At 40.3% G+C, this 17,030-nt stretch overlaps 1 protein-coding gene across 7 annotated transcripts in view; it reads left to right on the forward strand.

Annotated features, from left to right (window-relative positions):
• ZNF790 (zinc finger protein 790) overlaps positions 1-13,807 on the forward strand; it is a 28,752-nt gene extending 14,945 nt beyond the window's left edge. For 5 of the 7 annotated variants that reach the window (XM_073016579.1, XM_007996569.3, XM_007996566.3 and 2 more), the window contains exons 2-5: positions 5,539-5,617; positions 7,126-7,249; positions 7,870-7,965; positions 10,914-13,807. In XM_073016579.1, the coding sequence (XP_072872680.1) occupies positions 5,609-5,617; positions 7,126-7,249; positions 7,870-7,965; positions 10,914-12,595 (1,911 nt within the window). In that variant the 5' untranslated portion in view covers positions 5,539-5,608 and the 3' untranslated portion in view covers positions 12,596-13,807. Of the gene's footprint in view, positions 1-4,197; positions 4,433-5,496; positions 5,618-7,125; positions 7,250-7,869; positions 7,966-10,913 lie in introns of those variants that run through there. The other 2 variants (XM_073016580.1, XM_007996570.3) reach the window with 2 other exon arrangements.
• Positions 13,808-17,030: the final 3,223 nt, after the last annotated feature.

A 17,030-nucleotide genomic window follows, 5' to 3' on the forward strand; every position in this document is an offset into this window, starting at 1 on the left:
CAATTGCATCATACTTTTTAAAAAATCAGACTGCAATGTTGGGTGATAATTTTCATCTTCTCTGAATTTTAGTGAGTTTTTTTGTACATGGGGAATTTTGACACACTTTTAAAACTTTGTTTTTTGTGGGTTTTTATTTATTTATTTATTTATTTATTTTGAGACGGAGTCTTGCTTTGTTGCCAGGCTGGAGTGCAGTGGCGCAATCTTGGCTCACGGCAACCTCTGCCTCCCGGGTTCAAGTGATTCTCCTGCCTCAGCCTCCCGAGTACCTGGGACTACAGGCACATGCCACCACACCTGGCTAATTTTTTGTATTTTTGGTAAGGACAGGGTTTCACCGTGTTAGCCAGGATGGTCTCAATCTCCTGACCTCATGATCCGCCCACCTCAGCCTACTATCTTAGGCATGTTAAATCTAATTTATATTTTGGAGAGGATGTAATAGATTTTTCTGGAATAGCTGTCACTGATATTTTCCTGTGTAAAAGGTGAATGGGGTAAGGGTAGATTTTAAGGTTTTTCTGCTCAAGAGTTTCTTCCTCTGTTACCCCAGAAGAAGACAATTTTTAAAAAATTTGGCTCCCTTTGAATAGCCAGGCCTTCTTTGCCATTCAGAAGCTTAACTGGTTCAGGAAGACTCCTATTACCAGCTCTAAGTTTACCCAGTGTCTTCTGCTATAATTAAGGAATACAGCCAAGTCCCCAGCTCATTTTATGAGGCCAGTATTACCCAGATACTGAAACCAGACAAAGTATATCTCATAAGAATATGGGTGTAGGCCGGGCGTGGTGGCTCAAGCCTGTAATCCCAGCACTTTGGGAGGCTGAGATGGGCGGATCACGAGGTCAGGAGATCGAGACCATCCTGGCTAACATGGTGAAACCCCATCTCTACTAAAAAATACAAAAAACTAGCCGGGTGAGGTGGCGAGCGCCTGTAGTCCCAGCTACTCGGGAGGCTGAAGCAGGAGAATGGCGTGAACCCGGGAGGCGGAGCTTGCAGTGAGCTGAGATCCGGCCACTGCACTCCAGCCTGGGCGACAGAGCGAGACTCCGTCTCAAAAAAAAAAAAAAAAAAAAGAATATGGGTGTAAAAATCCTCAACAAAGTACTAGCAAACCAAATCCAGTAACATCTAAAATGAATTATATAACATGACTGAGTGGGATTTATCCCAGGAATGCAAGGTTGGCTTACCATCAAAAGTCAGTTAATGTGATGCATCACATCAATAGAATAAAAAACAAAAATCACACAATCATCTCAATAGAGATAAGGCATTTGACAAAAGCCAATACCCTTTTATGATTTTTAAAAACACACACACTCTACAAACTAGGAATAAAGAGGAATTTCCTCACCCTGATATCTAGGAAAAACCCACAGCCAACATCATAGTTAATGGTAAAAGACTGGATGTTTTCCCCTAAGATCAGGGACCAGACAAAGATCCCCACTCTGTTTAACATTGTACTGGCAATTGGGAAAGTAAAAGAAATAAAAGACACTGGAGTAAAGATTGGAACAGAAGTAAGAGCATCTCTCTTTGCAGATGACATGATCTTCTGTATAGAAAATAAAACTTATACTCTGTAAACTACAAAATAGATATTCAAACAAAAACCTTTTTTTTTTTTTTTTTTTTGGAGACGGAGTTTCACTCTTGTTGCCCAAGCTGGAGTGCAATGGCGTGATCTCGGCTCACTGCAACCTCCGCTTCCTGGGTTCAAGTGATTCTCCTGCCTCAGCCTCCTGAGTAGCTGAGATTACAGGCATGAGCCACCACCTCTGGCTAATTTTTGCATTTTTAGTAGAGACAGGGTTTCACTGTGTTAGCCAGGATGGTCTCGATCTCCTGACCTCGTGATCTGCCCACCTCCGCCCTCCCAAAGTGCTGGGATTACAGGCATGAGCCACCACGCCCGGCCTCAAACAAAAATTTTTACATGAATGTTCATAGCAGCATTTTAAAAATAATTGTTGGCTGGGCATTTTAAAAATAACTATCGGGAGGCGGAGATTGTGGTGAGCCCAGATAGCACCACTGCACTCCAGCCGGGGCAACAAGAGCAAAACTCTGTCTCAGAAATAATAATAATGTCAAAAGGTGGAAACAATCTAAATTTCCATTAATAGAAGAATGGGTAAACAAAATGTGGTCTATTCATCTATAGAAATAGTATTCAGACATAGCAAGGAATGAAGTACTGATTCATGCTACAATTTGGATAAACCTTGAAAACCTTATGCTAAATGAAAGAAGCCAGTAACAAGTCCACATGTTATTCCATTCATATGAAAGTCCAGAATAGGGAAATCTATGAGACAGAAAGTAGATTAGTCATTATTTAAGGCTAAGTATGGGGCAAGTGTGCCGGTGGGGAGGCCAGGGAGTGATATAGCCTAAGGGGAGAGAGGTTCTTTTTGAAGTGATGAAAATATTCTCACATTGACTTGTGGTTGCACATATTTGTGAATATACTAAGAAGCACTGAATTGTTGACTGAAAATGGCTTAATTTTATGGTGTGTGAATTACATCTCAATAAAGCTTTTTTTTTAAAAAAAAAAAAAAAAGAATACAGCCAATGTGTTTTGCCACCGTGAATCCCCCTGGCATCTGCAGGCCTCCTTTTACCACCTCCTTTTGACATTATTCCTGTTCACAGACCCTTTCATTGAGGATATGGTCTACTCCCCATGGGAATGGATATTTCTCATTTGTTTTGCTTTGTAGCATCACTGTGCCTTCCACACACATTCCGTTCTTTCATTTTCTTTTCACATTTCCAAATAATTTGGAGTCTGTTCATTTTCTTAGTTTCCTGGTGGTTGGGATTTACTTTGATTTTCTTGTTTCTGTCTACATGGTTTCCAGGAGGAGGAATATCAGGATTAGAACTAGTTCTTGGCTAGACATGGTGGCCTACACCTGTAATTCCAGCACTTTGGGAGGCTAAGGTGGGAGAATATTTCTTGAGGCCAGGAGTTTGAGACCAGCCCGGGCAACATAGCGAGACCCCGTCTTGACAAAAAATAAATTAGCCAAAGTGGTGCATGCCTGTAGTCCTACCCTATTCAGCAGGCTGAGGTGGAAGGATCACTTGAGCCTAGCAGTTTGCGTCAACAGTAAACTGTGATTGCACCACTGTACTCCAGCATGACTGACAGTTTGAGATGCTGTCTCTAAAAATATTTTTTTTCTTTTTTTCAAGACGGGGTTTCGCTTTTGTTGCCCAGGCTGGAGTGCAATGGCATGATCTCGGCTCACCGCAACCTCCGCCTCCCAGGTTCAAGCGATTCTCCTGCCTCAGCCTCCTGAGTAGCTGGGATTATATTCATGCGCCACCATGCCCGGCTAATTTTATATTTTTAGGTAAGACAAAGTTTCTCCATGTTGGTCAGGCTGGTCTCGAACTGCCGACCTCAGGTGATCCACCTGCCTTGGCCTCCCACAGTGCTGGGATTACAGGTGTGAGCCACTCTGCCCGGCTAAAAAATTTTTTAAATTATTTTAAAGAACTAGTTTTTTCCTTAAAACTGTGTAATAGTCACTCTCAAGTTCTTCATGTTCTCAAACACAAAATATATTTTAGTTCACAATTTATTCTCCAGCCCTCCATTCTTGGAAAAGTTCTTAAAGTTCTCTATGCTGCTGAAGCTCTCTGTCTCCTAGGACCAATTCATACAACATGCTTTACATGGAATTTTTATGAACTCCTCAGATTGTGTATATCAGTCTTTACCCTCTCACACCAACTTTGTTTTATCTTTAATTAGAAACATTTTTAAACCTTACTTTAAAAATGCAGAATGCTTTCTTATTACTTCTGAAATAAGGTCCAAATGCTATAGCCTATTTTTTTAGAGCTTTTCATAACAGGATCCCTGCTTTATACATCCCCATCTGCCACTGGTCTTTCCTCTCACTCTGTGTTCCTTGAATGCACAAAGATATCTTTGCTTGACTGGCACATGTTGTTTCCTCTGCTAGGATATCCCCCTCACCTTGCCCTGTCTTCTCTGGTGAGCCCCTGTGGAGGAGAAGTTAAATATTAAATTTGAACTCAGTTGAACTGGACACAAACAATGGTCACCAAGTCCCAGGACAGGTTGTGTGAGCCCCTTGAGGCACTCATCCAGTGCTGTTTCAGAGAAATCTCTATTTCAATCTATTCCTATACATTAGTTATTGAAAAACAACAGACAATCGCAAAAACGACTTGATCTTTTTGTGTTCCTTGAGCCCGGTCGTCAATCAGGGCCCTTGTGACTGGGCCTCATGCCAAACAACTTGTTACAAAAAGAGCTAAGGTCCCAGACTGCGCCAAAGCTTCATGAGACCTCTCCTCGTCTGTGCACAGAGGGGTGGCCAATGCTGGAGCCCAGACTGTTGCTTCCCAGTCTGGTGATGAATCCTCCATAGTCTGGTGAGTGTAATGTGTGACCCTGGAGCCCAGGCTGTTGCTTTCCAGTCTGGTGGTGAATCCTTCATAGTTTGGTGAATATATATATATATATGTATATGTATGTGTGTGTGTATATATATGTATGTGTATGTAAGTATATATATTTTTTCCCTTCTCCCCTTCCCATTGCAATTTGCTTATTATATCATTTGCTTATTATATCTGCATTGCCATTTACGTGCGATAAAGGTTGTTTACTCTTAAAGGTATTGTGTTTCTTTTCTTCTCCCCTCGCGCATTTCACACACAGAACAGCCCCTCAAGAGTCAGCTGAAGTACCATCTCCTACAGGAAACTTTCTCTTAAAAACTAGTTGGCTCCTTTCATAACCACGATTCCCTTTATTTCCTACAGTATTGTAATTGCCTCTTTACTTTTCTGACTGTGAATTCCTTGATAGTTAGTCCTGCAACTTACTTATCTGATTCCCTTTTGCTAAGTGCAAAGCTAGACTCAGAGAGGCTTCAATATATTTCTTTAATAAAAGTCCTTGCTTCACAAAACTGACTACTCGCCCAACCCAGCCTTCCTTCGATCTTTGTGTTCCTTTCATGAAAAAGTCACCCTGCTGCTCAGTGTCAATGAAAACACAGGAGGCAGAGATCATGGGCTGCTCCTATAAAGGAAAGGTCCAGCTCATCCTTCACTCAGTAAAATAAAAAATCCTGAAATCCAGAGGTATTCAAAGTGAACGAGCTTTGCATTCAGCAAACCTATGATATTTCCTAATAGTAAATTTGAGCCAGTGACCCATTTCTTGATCTTTTAAATGAGACAAGTAACTGACATTCATAGGTGGCTTGAGGATAAATGTTAACGTATGTATATATGAACTTAGGGCAAGCCAGAATTGACTTATCTAGTAGTATCCTGATCCCATGTCATGATTTTGGCATAAGTGATTAGACTGAAACTTCATCCTGCTTTTGTTGACTCTCTCTGGTTTTGGATAGGGCCAGGATTTCTTCAGGTTCCTTATGACCTACCTCCAAGGAAGAAAATGGCATTCCTGCTTGTCCATTTAAGAGCTCTGAGAAAGGCCTGACCTCGTGATTTTTTCTTTCTAGCTCTGCTTTCTCAGCACACTGCCTCACCAAGAGAAGAATCCAGAGGACTGTAGACTTGGAATGTTGAGTCATGGTCCATGTGAGTTGGAATTGCCTCTCTCTAAAATATAACCCATTTATATCAAATCATGTGAATATTTTTATTGCTTATCCTTAACTGCTTACTTGAATCACTATTGAGCGTCATAAGTAATGACTGTGAAACAGTCCAATGCTTTCCCTAGATATCTCTTTTCTCCAACCTGTATGACCAAATCTATCCACCAGAGCTTTCAGTATCTCCTGTGTCCTAATCTGGCAGAGCACTGAGGAAGAGAAATACATTTCCTTAAGGGAAACAGTAAAGACTTTTCATTTCAAACCCGTAGCTTAACAAGATGGGATGGAACAATTAAAGGGGACATACTACATAAAGGCTTTTATTCACTCTGTAGAATGGGATGTTTTATTTAATCAAGATGGGAGTTGGTGTTGGTTGGTATTCATTTAGGTATGTGGCCCTTTGTGATGCTTTCCTTAGCAGATACGATGGGAGGTTGAGTTCAAAGAGATCTGGAATTTTCCAGGAAATTAATGAGAGGTTAATATAATTAACAATCCAGGGTTAGTTATTCCAGGCTGGTATAGCCTCTCAGTGGTGTCGACAAAAAACTCATTTGATGACTTTCACAGTAATCTCTTATGACACTGAATTTGCTGAGTGTCAGCTGCTTAGCAAAGAGCCTGGAGATTCTACACATGGTCCACAGGAAATAATATTCAGTCAGGGAGTGCGTCTCTTGAGAATTCTCTCAATTTAAACTAACAGAAAATTCAACTGAAAGTAGTAGCTTAAGCAAAGGACAGTTACGTGGGCCAAAGACTGTATGCACAAGTCTGTTTGTGCACAGTAGACTCCTTACAACCAATAAAACCCCCTACTTTTCTCACATAATAAATCTGGGGTTCTTCCAGGCTGGTGTAGCCTCCCAGTGATATCAACAAAAAACTCATATGATGCCTGTTATTCTGGGCTGCCATTCTGATGTTTTGGTATTTGTGATTTGAAGATCATAAAGATGTGGTGACTGAGCAACAGGAGTTTTTACGAGCATGTAGCCAGGTGCAGTGGCTTGTTAGGACTTTGGGAGCCGAGGTGGGTGGATCATTTGAGGTCAGGAGTTCAAGACCAGCCTGGCCAACATTGAGAAACCCTGTCTGTACTAAAAATACAAAAAATTAGCCGGGCGCGGTGGTGCACACACGTAATCCCAGCTGTTAGGGTGGCTGGGGCACAAGAATCACTTGAACCTGGGAGGCAGAGGTTGCAGTGAGTCGAGATTGCACCACTGCACTCCAGTATGGGTGACAGAGCAAGACTCTGTCTCAAAAAAGAACAACAACAAAAAAAAGGAGCATGTAGACACTCGCCTTTAGTCACGCTTATTCCCATGTCATTTCCCCTGAAACCACAGGCAGCCAACTCCAGTTTTTTGCCCAGTATGTGCCCTACTCCCTGCAGTGCCCCTTTCCAGCCTTTCCCCTTTCATCTAAAGGGGTTATTTTTAAAAAGTTCACCATTAATACCTGGACTTGTTCTTTCAACAGTTGATGATGTTCAGGGATGTGGCTGTAGATTTCTGTCAGGAGGAGTGGGAGTGCCTGGACCTGGAACAGAGGGATTTATATAGAGATGTGATGTTGGAGAACTACAGCAACATGGTCTCACTGGGTAAGATTCGGCATTTTCCTTAGAAATTCCCGCTTTCTAGGCCGGGCGCGGTGGCTCAAGCCTGTAATCCCAGCACTTTGGGAGGCCGAGACGGGCGGATCACGAGGTCAGGAGATCGAGACCATCCTGGCTAACCCGGTGAAACCCCGTCTCTACTAAAAAAATACAAAAAACTAGCCGGGCGAGGTGGCGGGCGCCTGTAGTCCCAGCTACTCGGGAGGCTGAGGCAGGAGAATGGCGTGAACCCGGGAGGCGGAGCTTGCAGTGAGATCCGGCCACTGCACTCCAGCCTGGGCGACAGAGCGAGACTCCGTCTCAAAAAAAAAAAAAAAAAAAAAAAAAAAAAAAAAAGAAATTCCCGCTTTCTGTATTGTTATTATTATTTTTTTATTGTCTTTTAAATGTCCAAGGTAACTTCTGACCTTTGTTTTCTGGAAAATGGTTTGTGCTTTGTAAATCTGGCAATAGTTATCATCAGTGGGCACCTCCATCTTTCCCATCCTTTATAACTTATTTTTACCCTGCCTGTAATTGTTTCTCTTCCTTAGTACCAAAGAAGTAGTTGCAAATTTTAAAATCTTTACAATGTGGTTCTTTGCTGTTTCTTATCTTCTGGGCAGGTCTTTGCATTTATCAGCCAGAAGTGTTCTCTTTATTGGAGAAAGGGAAAGAGCCCTGGAAGATTTTGAGGGATGAGACAAGAGGACCTTACCCAGGTGAGTGAGGGCTGAACAGGCACAAGGAGGCCATTCAACGTTGTGGATAACAGCTCAGCTGCATAGTGAGGCAGCAACACCTCTAAAATATTGGTCTGGAATATCCCCTTAAGATCAAAAAATGGGCCAAGTGTGGTGGCTCACGCCTGTAATCCTAGCACTTTGGTGGGTTACCTGAGCTCAGGAGTTTAAGACCAGCCTGGGCAACATGGTGAAACCCCATTTCTACTAAAAAATAAATAAATAAATAAATACAAAAAATTAGCCGGGCATGGCGATGCACGCCTGTAGTCCCCTACTTGGGAGGCTGAGGCAGGAGAATTGTTGAACCAGGGAGGCAGAGGTTGCAGTGAGCTGAGATCATGCCACTGCACTCCAGTTTGGTCAACAGAGTGAGACTCCGTCTCGGGATAAAAACAAAAACAAAAACAAAAACTGGCTGGGTGCCGTGGCTCACTCCTGTAATTGCAGCACTTTGGGAGGCTGAGACAGGCAGACCACCTGAGATCAGGAGTTTGAGACCGGCTTGGCCAACATGGTGAAACGCCATCTCTACTAATATAGAAACTAGCCGGTGTACTGACACACACCTGTAGTCCCAGCTACTTGGGAGGCTGAAGCAGGAGAATTGCTTGAACCTGGGGGTCAGAGGTCGCAGTGAGCCGAGATTACGTGACTGCACTCCAGCCTGAGCAGGAGTACAGTGAGACTCCATCTCAAAAAAAAAAAAAAAAGATCTGAGGCCTAGATAGAGACAAAACCTTTTCCAAAAGAACTTTCTCTTCACTCTAAACACTGGTCTATTTTTCTGCTCTCATTTTTCACTCATGTAACAAAAAGGTAAGTGCCATTCTTTTCTCCAGTGGTGCTTATTTTATCTATGATTTGGATCAAGTTCCTTCCCATCTCCCTTTTTTGAAACTTAGATTTTCATAAAATTCTTCATTCTGTAAAAAACAAAACCAAACCAAACATTTTTGACCTCATTTTTTTATTTTACCCATCCCTTTTGAATTTTTCTCATTTTTCCTAGCTTCTCCTTGATTGTACATTGCCTGCATTTGTTAGTTCATTCTTATTAGTTCATTCTTTCAACCAACATTTATGGATTTGCTCATTTTAGGTTTAAAAGGATTAACAAAGAATATATTATCTCTTAAGAAACTTTTTGTTCTCTTCTGTGACTAGAGCATGGCCATACATTTCTGCATACAGGGAACATTAAGAGAAGACCTAATAGACTGCTTAGCTGAAAATTAGAATAACGGGTGATAACAGTTTCTGGTCACAGTGAGGAGGAAGTGGCAGAAGAAAGGTTAGGGCACATGAAGTACAACCAGAAGAACACAGTGTCATAAAAGACAAGCCCGGCCAGGCGCAGTGGCTCATGCCTGTAATCACAGAATTTCAGAAGGTTGAGGCGGCCGAATCACCTGAGGTCGGGAGTTCAAAACCAGCCTGGACAACATGGCGAAACCCCATCCCTACTAAAAATACAAAAATTAGCTGGGCATGGTGGTGGGCACCTGTAATCCCAGCTACCTGGGAGGCTGAGGCAGGAGAATCGCTTGAACCCAGGAGGCGGAGGTTGCAGTGAGCTGAGATTGCGCCACTGCACTCCAACCTGGGTGACAGAGTGAGGCTCCATCTCAAAAAAAAAAAAAAAGACAAACTCTGACTTGTCTAATTCCCCATATTCCCCAGCTTTTCCTCTCTAATCATCATCATCATCTACTGATTATTCAACACTTATCCTGTGTCAGGCACTTAATAGAAATAGTATATTATTCCCAATCCTTGCAACAAACCTCTGCAAAGTGATGTTTTATTCCTTTTTATGATATGAAAAATTAAGAGCTCAGTCAAGCTCAGTAATTTTCCAATCACCTAAAAAGTAGTTTTAGTAAAGAGAACTGGAGTCTGAAACTGCAGTTTGTCCTCTTTCCATTGCAGTACATTACTGCTCATACTTTGTAACTAAACTGCCTTTCAATTCATTGAGTCACTGCTAGAGTACTTGCTCTGTCCCCATGAAAAACTGATAACAATAGTACTTGATCCTAAATATATATTTTTAAAAATGAGTCACAGAAGAGTCTTACTTATTCTCAGCTTTTGCCTGACTCCTTCCCCCTTGAAAAAAATTCTCAAACTATTTTTTTGTTGTTGTTAAGACAGGGTTTCACTCTGTCACCCATGCTCGAGTGCAGTTGTGTGATGATGGCTCCCTGCAACCTTGACCTCCTAGGTTCAGGTGATCCTGCCACCTCAGCCTTCCAGGTAGCTAGGACCGCAGGCATGCACCACCATTCTTGGCTGCTTTTTTATAGAGATGGGGTTTTGCCATGTTGCCTAGGTTGGTCTCGAACTTCTAGGCTCAAGCAATCTGCCTCAGCCTTCCCAAGTGCTGGGGTTACAGGTGTGAATCACTGTACCTGGCCTTCAAACTATTTTTCTGTCTGAACTATCACCCATAATTATCTCCTTTAACCTAAATGCAGCATATCCTGGTATTGAGATCCTAGTTTGGTAACTCTGGATCAGATTGCTTCCCTCATATTGGACTGATACTCTGCCATTTCCCAGCATTCCTATTTTTAAGCTCTGAATTATATAAGACATTCACTATAGTACTTGCAAACTTGTAGATATTTTATGACTTACTATTCTGTTATTGAGGTGATACCTGGATAATCATTTTTTATTGAGCTCCTCAGATGAATATGATCAAAATAAAATATACTTCTCATCACTTGACTCAACTTTCATTATTTCTTTTAAATTTCTACTTATTTCTTGCCCTTTTTTTCACATTGCTCATATTTGAGAATTTTTTAAGCCATTCACTTCTCATATGCTTTATTTCAATATTTTCTATATCTATTTTAGAAGTTTTATTGCTTTTTGTACATAAAACAGTATGATGTTTTTACCTTCTCATTTTTCAGACATGCAGTCCAGGTGTCAGACCAAGAAGTTATTACCAAAAAATGGCATTTGTGAGAGAGAAATAGCCCAATTGGAAATAATGAAAATCTGTAAAAACCACAGCCTTGAATGTTTATGTTTTAGAGGTGATTGGGAAGGCAACGTTCAGTTTCAAACACTACAAGATAATCAAGAGGAATGTTTCAAGCAGGTGATACTCACTTGTGAAAAAAGGCCCACTTTTAACCAGCACACAGCCTTTAATCTACACCAGAGACTTAACACAGGAGACAAACTGAATGAATTTAAAGAATTGGGGAAAGCCTTTATTTCTGGCTCAGATCATACTCAACATCAGTTAATTCACACAAGTGAGAAATTCTGTGAAGATAAAGAATGTGGGAATACCTTTCTTCCTGATTCAGAAGTTACTCAACATCAGACAGTTCACACTGTTAAGAAAACATATGAATGTAAAGAATGTGGGAAGTCTTTTAGTTTACGTTCAAGTCTTACTGGTCATAAGAGAATTCACACTGGTGAGAAACCTTTTAAATGTAAGGAATGTGGGAAAGCCTTTAGATTTCATTCACAACTTAGTGTCCATAAGCGAATTCATACTGGTGAGAAATCTTATGAATGTAAGGAATGTGGGAAGGCCTTTAGTTGTGGCTCAGATCTTACTCGACATCAGAGAATTCATACTGGTGAAAAACCCTATGAATGTAATGAATGTAGAAAGGCCTTTAGTCAGCGATCACATCTTATTAAACATCAGAGAATTCACACTGGTGAAAAACCTTATGAATGTCAGGAGTGTGGGAAAGCTTTTACTCGTGGATCACACCTAACTCAGCATCAGAGAATTCATACAGGTGAGAAATCTCATGAGTGCAAGGAATGTGGAAAAGCCTTTATTCGTGGTTCAAATCTTGCTCAACATCAGAATGTTCACGTTGGTAGGAAACCTTTTGAATGTGAGAAATGTGGGAAAGCCTATATTTGGAGCTCACACCTTGCTCGACATCAGCGGATTCATACTGGCAGGAAACCTTATGAATGTAAGCAGTGTGGGAAGACTTTTACTTGGCCTTCGTATCTTGCTCAACATGAGAAAATTCATAATGAGAGGAAATCCTATGAATGTAAGGATTGTGGAAAGACCTTTCTTCATGGCTCAGAGTTTAATCGACATCAGAAAATTCATACTGGTGAGAGAGACTATGAATGCAAGGAATGTGGGAAAACCTTTTTTCGTGGTTCAGAACTTAATCGACATCAGAAAATTCATACTGGAAAGAGGCCATATGAATGTGAAGAATGTGGAAAAGCCTTTCTCTGGGGTTCACAACTTACTCGACATCAGAGAATGCATACTGGTGAGGAACCTTATGTATGTAAAGAATGTGGGAAATCTTTTATCTGGGGTTCACAGCTTACACGACATAAGAGAATTCATACTGATGCAGAACCTTATGGATGCAAGAAAAGTAGCCACATCTTTAGTCACCATTCATATTTTACTGAACAAAAAATACATAATGGTGGAAATCTCTGTGACTGGACAGACTATGGGAACTCCTTTAGTCATGAGTCAAGCTTTGCTCAACACCAGAATATTTACACTTTTGAGAAATCCTATGAATTTAAAGATTTTGAGAAAGCATTTTCTTCGAGCTCTCACTTCATTTCATTCTTGTGAAATATTATATAAAAGTGTAGGAAGGGCTTTATTCATGACTTCTTAATTGATATCATTTATTTTTTTCTCTTGAGGAACCCCACAAATGTAAGTAATATTGGAAGGCATTTTAACAGGGCACACATCCAGCAGCAGCAGCAGATAATTCATCATGCAATCGATATAGGAAGGAAATTACTGATTATTGCAGAATATCAGGGTAAAATTTTATGAGATGATAGCATGAATTCTTTTTGAATCATTCTCAAAACATTCTTATCAGAGATGTTCCATAAAGAATTTATATATAATTCGGCCAGGCAAGGTGACTCACGCCTGTAATCCTAGCACTTTGGGAAGCGGAGGTGGGTGGATCACCTGAGGTCAGGAGTTCGAGACCAGCCTGACCAACATGGTGAAACCCCGCCTCCACTAAAAATACAAAAATTAGCTGGGCATGGTGGCACATGCCTGTAGTCTCAGCTACTTGGGAGGCTGAGGCATGAGAATTGCTTGAACCTGGGAGGTGGAGGTTGCAGTGAGCCAAGATCACGTCACTGCACTCCAGCCTGGGTGACAGAGAAAGACCCCATCTCAAAAAAAAAAAAAAAAAAAAAAAAAACCCACAAGAATTTATATATAATTCATTTTGGAAATCTTTCATCATTAGCAAAATTCTGTTGTATTTCCACAAAAATCATGTAATTAATTAATCTAGAAAAGCCTTGAACTATGTCATACAATTTATTTGGCATGTCTTGTCTCATCTTGCCTCTATATGTTTTTTGGAAAGTATCTTAAATCTCTGTCTGTTTAATCTTATTCATTAGATTGTAAGGGTTGAAAGATTCAAGATTTATATGACTTAGTGACTGTTATTTGTATTGGTATTAAGCCATTTTATGAGAGGAGGACTTTAAGACAATGATGATAGACAAATATGTCATCTCTATTTATGTCTTATTGAACATCAGAATGTTAATTCTGAAAAAAATCAGTAAAATACAATGAAGAAAGCTTTGGATGAGTATTAATTTCACATGCTACATCAAAAAAACCTATAAAAGAAAGCCTTGTGACTTTAGTGAAAGCGGGGTTGTTGAGTGTTCAGCAGTTTTTTAAAAGACATTCAGAAATGATTTCTCTCTAACAAATTTCTAAAGCCAAGTGTCATATAATTCATTTTTCACCACAGTTATAACTCAGAAACTAGCAGATAGCCATATGGATTCTTACCTCTTGGAAATTTAGTACTACATATAAACCGTTCTTAAAGAGCATATAAAAAGGGAAATTACAGATGATTTAGAATGATAATGAGACCTATATTTTAAATCCTGTGAAATAACTAATACAAATAGAAATTGCTCTGTGTATAAAACCAAGACTTAGGCCGGGCATGGTGGCTCAAGCCTGTAATCCCAGCACTTTGGGAGGCCGAGGCGGGTGAATCACCTGAGGTCAGGAGTTCGAGACCAGCCTGGCCAACATGGTGAAACCCCGTCTCTACTAAAAATACACAAATTAGCTGGGCATGGTGGCAGGCGCCTGTAATCCCAGCTACTCAGGAGGCTAAGGCAGGAGAATCACTTGAACCCAGGAGGCGGAGGTTGCGGTGAGCCAAGATAGTGCCATTGCACTCCAGCCTGGGGGACCAGAGTGAGACTCTGTCTCAAAAAAGAAAAAAAAAAAAAAAAAAAAAAAAAACCAAGACTGAGGGCAGTTTGTTTATCATCACCACTGTATCCCCAGCACTTGTAGTGTTGTAGGGCCTCAAATATTTATTGAGTTAAATAATGATTACTCAGCAAGGTAGAATAAGAACAAATACCCAAAAGAATGAATGGAAAGGCTTAATGAAAAGTTGAAATCATGGAATAAAAAAAATATATGTTTTTCATCAAAATCTAGTCCTTTGAAGAAAACTATTATTTATTAGGCTTTGTCAGTGCTATAAGAAAGGAGAAATGGGATACAACTATATGTTTAGGGGATATTTTTTGGTATTAACATAAGTATGTGAACTCTGTTAGACATGATTTTTATATGTGGGTGTTTTTTTTCCTAGGAAAACATTATTAAATGTGATTCAGTTTCAAAAACAACCAAAAAAGTTCAAAACAGAGAAAAAAGTATCATGTAAGATGAGGCTGAGCACAGTGGCTCATGCCTATAATCCGAACACTCTGGGAGGTTGAGACAGGAGTATCACTTGAACCCAGAAGTTCCAGACTTGCCTGGACAACATAGGGAGACTCCCATCTCTGCAAAAAATAAATTAGCCAGATATGGTGGCACATGCCTGTAGTCCCAGCTACTCAGGAGGCTGAGGTGAGAGGATTGCTTGAGCCCAGGAGTTTGAGGCTGCAGTAAGCTGTGATCACCCCACTGCACTGCAGCCTGGGTGATGGAGCAAGACCCTGTCAAAAACAAAACAACAAACATATAAGACTAGATAACTGTAAAGAAGTAGATGGGATAGCTCTTGAACATCGAATTCCAGAAAAAATTTCACTCATGAAGATACATGAAAAAAACTAACATAGATGAACCCAATATTTAATCAAATAATAACATAGGAGATATTTGCTTATATTGTTTAAGCTTTGAGCAGGATGGATAATTTTTATTTTTGAGGTGGAGTCTCACTCTAGTTGCCCAGGCTTGAGTGGAGTGGGGCGATCTTAGCTCACTGCAATCTCTCCTTGCCAGGTTCAAATGATTCTTCTGCATCAGCCTCCCAAGTACCTGGGATTACAGGTACCCTCCACTATGCCTGGCTAATTTTTGTATTTTTAATAGAGATGGGGTTTCACCATGTCGGCCAGGCTGGTCTTGAACCCCTGACCTCAGGTGATCCGCCTGCCTCAGCCTCCCAAAGTGCCAGGATTACAGGTGTGAGCCACCATGCCCAGCCTGGATGAATAATTTTGAATGATGAAAAGTTACTTTATCAATTTCTTCTAAGTGAAGTTCTTGGTATCTTTTAGTGTTACATGAGTTAAGAAATGGTGGGTATATGTACACATATTTAGCACACTTATAAGTCAGACCTTTAACAGGTAGTTCCCTCCTAAATTATTGTCATCTATGGAATTTCACAATTTGCGTGAAAAATAATTTTTTGTTATGTAACTTTATTATCGATTTTCATTCATGTTGAATAGATTTTTAACGTGACAAGTACACTGAGAAAAATAACATTTAGAAGTTTGTTTTGTTTTGTTTTTTTGAGATGGAGTCTCACTGTTTCGCCCAGGCTGGCATGCAGTGGCGTGATCTCAGCTCATTGCAACCGTCTCCCAGGTTCAAGTGATTCTCCTGCCTCAGCCTCCCGAGTTGCTGGGATTACCAGCACGTGCCACCATGCCCGGCTAATTTTTGTATTTTTAGTAGAGACTGGGTTTCATCATGTTGGCTAGGCTGGTCTTGAACTCCTGACCTCAAGTGATTGGCCTGCCCCGGCCTCCCAAAGTGCTGGGATTACAGGCATGAGCCACCGCGCCCAGCCTAGAAGTTATTTGGTAAATCTTTGTCCACATTACTCTTTCTGCCCATCTATATACAGATAAGTATGGTTCATTCCCTTTTGGTTAGGGGAGGTTTTTTTTTGCTGGCCCAGACTGCCTTGTTGAGTTTGGTGTCTGTGTGCATAGCTGGTGCTCCCATCCCCTTCATGGTGAATTTCTGGATCTTCTTGAATGCTTGAGTTGCGTGCTTATTGAACCTCTACTCCATTTATGTATTTTTGAATGTTGATAATGTCTCAAGTCTGCCTCATGTATGACAAAACAGCCCTTTATTTTTTCCTAATCACCTTTCTTTGCAGGAGACATTACGCTGGAACCGTTTTGAAAATGAAGAACTTTTTGATAATTAGTGTTGGTACAGGTTTATAACCTTTCTGGAAAAAAAAAAAGATTAGAATCATTCGTGGCAGTGTAAAGCAGGATATAGTCCCAATAAATCAGGAGATATAAATGTAAGAACAAAACAAAAAGAAACTTTACCAGTACTAGAAGTAAACATGGGCAAATTTCTTTATGACATGGGAATTAGGAAATCAATAACTGTGACTCAGAAATCCAGTAAAAATGAGGAAGAATCAATAATTTGTTGTGGGACTACAAATATAAACAAATTGGAGATGTCTGCAACTTATGTGACAGAGTCATTCACTTAATACATGTAAACATGTAAAAACTGAGATGTGAAAGATCCTACAGCCTGATATAGAAATAGGCAAAAGACATAAATAGGTATTTTATAGGAAAAGATAAATTAAAGACCCTTAAACCTTTAAGAAGATGCTTCATATTCCTCATAAAGAAAATGCAATTTATACTGCATATCACTGTATGACAATCAGATGAGCAAAAATCCAAAAGTATATTAAAATACTCATATTGGCAAGACTGGAGAAAGAAGAATTCATATTGTGAAAATGTGAAACTGT

The sequence above is a fragment of the Chlorocebus sabaeus genome, chromosome 6, assembly GCF_047675955.1.
Source record: "Chlorocebus sabaeus isolate Y175 chromosome 6, mChlSab1.0.hap1, whole genome shotgun sequence".
Taxonomy (NCBI): Eukaryota; Metazoa; Chordata; class Mammalia; order Primates; family Cercopithecidae; genus Chlorocebus; species Chlorocebus sabaeus.